Source organism: Carya illinoinensis, chromosome 10 (genome assembly GCF_018687715.1).
Source record: "Carya illinoinensis cultivar Pawnee chromosome 10, C.illinoinensisPawnee_v1, whole genome shotgun sequence".
Taxonomy (NCBI): domain Eukaryota; kingdom Viridiplantae; phylum Streptophyta; class Magnoliopsida; order Fagales; family Juglandaceae; genus Carya; species Carya illinoinensis.
The window spans coordinates 11,156,514-11,164,055 of record NC_056761.1 but is presented as its reverse complement, the minus strand read 5'-3'; the positions used below and the strand labels follow the sequence as shown (position 1 = coordinate 11,164,055).

The window sequence follows — 7,542 nt, the reverse complement described above, 5'->3', positions numbered from 1 at the left end:
CAATTTTCTTTTATATAGGCATGTTTAGTGGTACTGTTTTTGCTATATCGTTTTGTTGGTACTTGGGTTTTTTAATTTTGTTATATATTTTTGTAAAATCCAGGTACTTTGATTGTTACTACGGTATTCCTCCGCCACAAGTGAGGGTTTATTAATAAATTTGGGCGGGGGTCACTAATGGACATGTGACTACCCTCTCTTTAATTTTGTTTAAAAAGATATGATATCTCTTATCACATAAATCTATCTCATATCATGCTCAAAATATTATAAAATCTATTGATTTGCATATAATCATTTTTTTTTTGTATAGGTACAATGGGTCCAAAAAAGAAGGCAAAAACTACCATACCACACTTGAGAAGACAATCTACTAGACTACAAGCTGTCCATAGCGAGACACAATCTGATAGAGCGGCCCATTCATTACCCTCTGTCGATGGGTCACCCCTTTCCATTAATAGGATGGTGGAGTCATCACCATCTATAGATTGTCCTTCACAGCCATCATTATCTTCACAGCAAGAGACCCAACCTTCTCCATCTAGCCAAATGGGAGGACAACTATCCACACATACGGAGATGAGAAGAGAGACCGAGCCATGCACATCTATACCAGTAGCACCTAGTTTAGAAGCAGAAAATGTCGACTTGTGTTTCGACATTGGAGATCGCTTCGTCGTCGTCGTAGGTATGTTTATGTTTTTCTTACTTATTATTTGTTTAACTATGAATGAAGATTTACAAAATACTAACAATGTAACTAAATCCATTTTTGCAGATAGTAATGGCAATCGAGTAAAGAGACAATTGCACTCGATTCCTGATATTTGGCATCTTCCAGAAGGGGAGCGCATTGAAATGAAGCTTAATCTTCTTGGTCAACCTATAAAAAAGCAAGACTCAAAGGTGGTAAGGTTTGGTGGTCTGATAGCGAGAAGTAATAAGTTGGTTCCAATAATTTACAAAGATTGGAGGTCGGTGCCTACTACCGTGAAGGAGGAAGCGTGGGGTCTTATAAAAGTATGATTTTTTATAAAATCATATTAAAACATTATTAATAATTAATAGGTATATTTTGAAGTTTTTTTTTAGAAAGTTACTCACACACTTGTGTAAATTTATTTTGACTATAGGGCAAGTTTAAAGTTCCCGATGACAAATTGGATGTATTCAAAAAATGGATACTAAAGGACTTGGGGAAGAAATGGAAAGACTACAAGCATGAGTTGAAGAAAAAGTTACTTAATGAAAAAGACACCTCTGTAGCACAAGTTGTGGCAAGGGCAAGTCCCGATATGGTGGACTTAGAGCAACTGGCAGAGTTGGCTAATCTTTGGTTCGATCCAGAATATATGGTAACATTGCGCACATTTTTGTTATAGATTTATAAAGTCAACCAACTAGTTATTTTCATAATTCTCATAATCTTTGTGATATTGTAGTCAAAATGTAATAAAAACAAGGAATGTCGTAAGAAGCAGGTGATTGTTCACAGTGGAGGATCGAAAAGTTTAGCAAGATATGCCCATGATGTGGTATTTATTTAATTAATATTTATTTATTGTTGAATATTTGTTAGTTCTTTGTTTTCGATATATGTATTTAATCTAAAATATTGGAAGCAGAAAAAATCAACTGGAGCATTGCCAAGTCGAGCCCAGTTGTTTGTCAAGACCCATAAGAAAAAGGATGGCACACACTACAATGATGAAACGAGAAAGAAAGTGGTATGTTTATTTTCAAATTTATTACTTTTTAATTTTAATGGATTTATAAGATGGAGAATAATGTGTATTTTTATTGTCTATTACAGGTTGAGATGGAGGAACTTTTAACACAGGATGCGAATCCTATAGAAATGGGGTCCGGAGGAACCATGACTTGGAAATCAGATGATGTTTACTCGAAAGTTATGGGCCTAGAACGGCCCGGACGTGTGCGCGGTTTGGGGTTTGGGCCAACCCCTACAAAGCAAACTTGTCAACATTCACTACCAACTTCAAACCAAGAAAATGGTATATCAAAGGAAGAGTTTGATAAAATGCGGAACGAATTAATTGACTTGCGGAACTTAGTAAACACATTCGTGCATGCACAGGTGAGCACCCCACATATGTTTAGTTGATATCAGTCAACCCTATTTTGAAATTTTTGGACCCTAATTTGAATTTATATTCAGGCTTCAGGAAAAAATCAAAATGAGAATGAAGAGGAAGAGAAAGATGAAGAAGAGGAAAATGCTGAAGAGGAGGAAGATCAAGAGGAAGATGAAGAGGCGGAAGAGAATGATGAGGACAATGATTAAGGGTCAGGATTACAAGTTAGACTATAATTGAGACTATATTTATGGTATTTCTCATATATCAACGTTTGCTCTGTTTAATGGTATTTGCAGCTTTCCTTAGTTAAGACTAAATTAATGGTTATGTCATATATCGACGTTTGCTCTGTTTTGCTAAGTTGGAATTAGGACGGATTATAAAAGGATAAGTGCTGGATTATGCATATGTTTTACTACTCTTTTTGGAAGTTGTGAATCTTAGTATGATGTTTAACATATTTTGTCATAAAATTTGCAAACGCCATATTCTTTTTAAAAAAAGAATAAATATGAGATCCATATTAAAAGATTAAATTTTTAATAATAGACTATTTTTTTTCAAAAGGAATATTGTACGACACTTGCACAATTTTTAAAAGGAATGCACAATACTTACATTACTATATTGTATATTACTTATTAAATATTAAAGGAAAGAAATTAATCGCCGTCACATTAAGATCTCGACGTGCGAAATCTCTTCTTTAGTTCTATTTAACCTCCCTCCCTCCAGAACCGGAATGCAATATATGGCATTTACAGGTACGGCATCCTAGAAATTCAACTAAGATTTTGTGGGTATTTTCGTATCATTTAAATAAGTTTTTATTATTATTTATTTTACTATCAATAAATTTATAATAGCCTTCATCGCTAATGTTATATATTATTACCGACGTCAGAATAAATACTTTGGCCCATTTATCAATTAACGGTGTTTCATTGATCAATTTTCAGCATTTGGTAAACGCCGCCAATGCTATATAATTATTACCTGCGTAACAATATAAACGCCGGAAAACTACTTATTTACCAGCGTAAAGTTAATCAATGGCCGGCATTTGTTCAAACGATATAAACACCAAACAACTCATTATTTTATCTGCGTAAACTCTATCAATTGTCGGCGTTTTGTGAAACGCCGTTGATACTATATATTATTACTGGCGGTGGATTAAAAATGCCGGCAAACACGGTTAATATAACGGCGTAAAATTAATAATATATTGGCGTTTGTTTAAACGCCACCAAAAACATATATTACTACCAGCGTAACAATCTAAATGCCGGGAAACTACTAATTTCCCGACGCATAATTGCTATTTTGGCGGCGTTAATGTAAATGTCGCTAAACCTAAATATTATTACTGGCGTAATAAAGTAAACGCCGGGAATCTAAAAAATTTACCGGCAAAAACATTAAGCGCCGGTAAATTTATATAACTACCGGCGCATAAAAAAATGCCGCGGCTATAAACGCCGCCAATTTTGCTTTTTTTTGTAGTGTCTATTTGTTTGATTACAGTTGGTGGTATTTATACATGATGTAAAGGAATAAAAAACAATTGAGTTGGTTACAAATCACCATAGACATCAATAACAGATTTGTCTACTGTTAGTTTCTAGAACTTTTGTTGTGCTCTGCTGTTGAGTGGTACCCGTGGTACCCTTTTGTTGTAAATCATGCTCACTCTGTAATTGTCCTCCATTGTTTGCTGTAGTGTCATGCCGAGTGCCTGCATTCTGTTTGTGGAAAGGTGGCATAGAGTCTGTTATTTCAATACCTTCAACCTGGGCTACTTCTTTGACTCATGGTGGGATTACTGGCGCTCTTGCGGCTACGACCTCAGTAAGATCTGTCGCCGCTCAGTTGATCTTAGTTGCAGCCAGTTGTAGGGGATCGAACTCGGCAAATTTTGTGACGACAATCTCCTGAAGTACATTACTGAGCAGTATTAATTTTTTATTTTTATATCTGTTTCATTATAATGTTTTAATTCGTATGTTATTTTCTAATATTGTTGTTTGGGATTGATTTGAAAATTCAAGGTTTGAATTATATCAGTACTGATGTTGAATCGCTTTAATTTGTTCTCAGTAATTGGGGATGAATTATATTTTCTGACAAGTGATCACATCTAGTACTGATTGTGTTGATCATGGCTTCACGTACGTGCGTGAGTGTGGGAAGCATAGTACGTAGGACAAGAATCATATTCTATGTGGTGGCTCATTTATTATGCCCTTTTATTGCATTTTTAACAGTTCAGGGAAGCTCAGATACATTAAATTAGCTACAAACTAGTGCTTTCGCATTTCAGATAAGGGATGGATTGAGGCTGTTGCAAATATTCCATTATTCGAGGAGCTTGAAATTACACATGACTGTCCTCTCAGTATTGTTAAGTTTCTGGTAGCTGTAGGCCGTAGTTGTCCCCTTTTGAAATCACTCAAATTGAGAAGTGAAGTTAATTGGGAATCAAATGAGTACTGTAATCTTTCGGCATTTGCTATTGCAGAGAACATGCTTGGATTAGTTAGCCTCGTGCTTGATGGGAATAGGCTGACTGATGATGCCGTGCAGGCCATTCTTGAAGGTTGTCCTCGCCTTCAATCACTGGAAATTCGGCATTGTCTCCATGTCACTATGAAAGGGGATTTTGGGAGAAGATGTTCTGAACGGATCAAAGACTTGCGGTTTCATTATTTCAGCCACCAAGAATTGGAGAGAATGGTGGAAGATTGTAAATTTTTATGTGATGAGGGCTATTCATATTTGTATTGACGACGACTTTGAAGACTTTGGTGTTGGATCTGATTGAGTAGGAGCTTTGAGGGATTTTTGTGCTGCGATTATCTATTGCATGGCTTAGGCTACTAATATTTATATAGTAGGGGACCAAGTGTAAGGGCAGCGGAAGGGACTTTTGTAAAAATTAATATTAAAATAATCCATTTTTTCACTAAACAAATTTCTCTTAATTTGATTAGTCAGAAATGAGATGAACTTCTTCAACTCCAATTATTATTACCGGGTTTAGAGCCAAATTGTGGCTCCCTCGACCCCCACCTGTGTTAAGGGAGGAGTCATGATGCCGAGATGTTGACTGCTTGGGTTAAACACCCCTTGCATAGCATGAAAATAGTGTATATTTGCATGCTCAATAAATGTGTACAGTAAATTCTTAGAGGAAAAATAAAAGGGTGCAATCAATTAACAGTACCAGAAATTCAAATTACAACCACAGCAAAATAATCCATAATTTATTACAGTCAACTGACTAAGATAGAAGATAAGCAACATCACATCAACAACATAAAGGAGAAGTCCCCAGGTCTTCACTCCTCGAGTGTGGTTGATCCTCCAATCTCATGATCGTCCTTTGTATCAAAGTCTACGGAGAACTGTAGGTGGAACATCATAGTGAGATTTCACAATCTCAACAAGTAAAGCCAATAGAATGACACCTAAAAATACAAACATAGAAAAAGTGGACATATCAAACCATTTGAAAAAAAATGAGATCTTTCAACAGTGTATGAAACCAATATCCTTCTCAACAATTTATAGAAAAGGCCACGCACACCAAAAATCTACATTTCCATTTTTAAAGCATCCATTTCATTATGCATGCACTATGGTCTCCCCTACAGACCATAAGCACACCCTAGCTCACTTCGCCACAACATGGGTAACGATTGTATATGTGACTTCGTAATGAACGATGCCAAGCTCCTTGTTCGGCACGTACGTGACCTGTCATCCTCTAGTGTCCGCCAGTAAAGAAGTCATGGAGTAGGCACGAAAGCGTTATTGTCTCATCCGAGTCTGTTGTCGGCCGACGACAACCTAAGGGATGTCACTGAGTTTTACAAGCTAATAATACCTCATTAGCCTCATAGTTCTTCATAATCCATAAGTGAGAACTGTTTGTGTTGATGCATGGCTTCAAATGCATGCATGGAGGAGGAAGCCGTTTGCGGCGTGGATGAATAAAATTGGTGCATGATTTGGCTTCGACAATGCTCCCCACTACACATTGTAGTACTTCCTTTCATTTGTTCGAACAATAGAGTCAAAAATAGATAGCATTGCAACCCAACCCTCATAGAAATATAGACCCTAATAACATGCATATCATAGAAAAATTCTTTGTCGATCAGACTTTGTTCTCTGATTCAGTTCACTTTCTATGTGTTGGGCGCTCATTAGTTTTGCCCTAATTTCATGGCATTTTTTACAGTTCAAGTGGGCTCAGATACTTGGGACTTTCATTTTGTGAAATGTTGGATGGGGGTTCAGTGAGGCAGCTCCAAATATTCCATTATTAGATGAGCTCGACCTTTCATATTGTTCATGGACAGAGAACTTTTTGGAAGCTGTTGGCCGCACTTGACCCCATTTGAAATCACTCAAATTGAGAAGCGATGTTTATTTTGTAAATCCTTTCAAGGGGTGTGATCTTTCGGCAATTGCTATTGCAGAGAACATGCCCGGATTAGTCAGCCTCCTTCTTGTTGGGAATACGCTGACTAATGATGGTTTGCAGGCTATACTTGATGGTTGTCCTCACCTTCAATCACTAGAACTTTGGCGTTGTCTTCATGTCTCTCTGGAAGGGGATTTGGGAAGAAAATGTTGTGAACGGATGAAAAATTTGCGGTTTCATTGTTTCAGTGAACAAGAATTTCAGAAAGTACGAGAAGATAGTGGATATGATTACTATATATGACAACGAATAAGAAAATTTGGGGCTTGAATATATAGATCGATAATTGAGTAGTACGTACTCAATTGCTTTGTGTAATATGGTATGCATTTGTTTTAAATTAGTCGCTTTTAAGTACGTAAGTGTGCTGTAATTTCTTGATTTTGAGTGAGCTTTGTGCTGCTATTAATTAACTGTTGGCTACCGGTAATGTTTTCAACTTGTTATTAATATTACTAAGAGAATGTTTTATATCATGAGTAATGCTTTATTTGCCATATCTTCTCTTATATATCATCCAATGATCATGTGGGATTTAATGATTAGAGATTATTTCATCTGCTTTACTTGTAGATCAATCATTTAATGATGCAATTTAAATGCTGTGGAATGTCTTAGGACTAATCAATGATTCGTAGATATTTATCGAATCTCTGATACATCTCGTACGTGCTGCGCACACGCTTTTAATTTGCTATTTATATGTTACCTACTTATATGTTCAATAAATGTAATTACGATGACAAAATTAAAGATAAAAAATAGTGATGATGATAAAAATATAAGAATAAGAGATTGCCATGCATGCCGAATGCTTGTGATTTTTGTAAACAGCGTCGTTTAACTTGATTCGCCACGAGCGAGAAGTACCTTTTCGAATTCCAATATATGTTATGCGTACCGGGATTAGAGCCCACTAGTTGGATTTAATTAATTGGAAAAAAAGTA

General features: G+C 36.2%; 2 protein-coding genes across 2 annotated transcripts; both read left to right on the top strand.

Moving 5' to 3' along the window:
• Positions 1 to 318: 318 nt before the first annotated feature.
• LOC122278409 lies at positions 319 to 1,029 on the top strand. Its single transcript, XM_043088599.1, has 2 exons — positions 319 to 691; positions 782 to 1,029. The coding sequence occupies exons 1-2, from the start codon at positions 319 to 321 to the stop codon at positions 1,027 to 1,029; spliced, it is 621 nt and encodes a 206-aa protein (XP_042944533.1).
• A 213-nt stretch (positions 1,030 to 1,242) lies between these two features.
• LOC122278947 (troponin T, skeletal muscle-like) lies at positions 1,243 to 2,532 on the top strand. The gene is made up of 5 exons (XM_043089172.1): positions 1,243 to 1,358; positions 1,446 to 1,538; positions 1,629 to 1,730; positions 1,817 to 2,101; positions 2,183 to 2,532. Exons 1-5 carry the CDS (start codon positions 1,299 to 1,301, stop codon positions 2,306 to 2,308), a joined length of 666 nt encoding a protein of 221 aa, XP_042945106.1. The 5' UTR covers positions 1,243 to 1,298; the 3' UTR covers positions 2,309 to 2,532.
• The last annotated feature ends 5,010 nt before the right edge of the window (positions 2,533 to 7,542 follow it).

Excerpts from the sequence above, each read along its gene's own strand:
- LOC122278409 (XM_043088599.1), top strand. The coding sequence starts at position 319 with ATGGGTCCAAAAAAGAAGGCAAAAACTACCATACCACACTTGAGAAGA. Across the intron at positions 692-781 it reads TCGCTTCGTCGTCGTCGTAG|ATAGTAATGGCAATCGAGTA; the intron begins GTATGTTTATGT and ends CCATTTTTGCAG.
- LOC122278947 (XM_043089172.1), top strand. The coding sequence starts at position 1,299 with ATGGTGGACTTAGAGCAACTGGCAGAGTTGGCTAATCTTTGGTTCGAT. Across the intron at positions 1,359-1,445 it reads GGTTCGATCCAGAATATATG|TCAAAATGTAATAAAAACAA; the intron begins GTAACATTGCGC and ends GTGATATTGTAG. Across the intron at positions 2,102-2,182 it reads ACACATTCGTGCATGCACAG|GCTTCAGGAAAAAATCAAAA; the intron begins GTGAGCACCCCA and ends ATTTATATTCAG.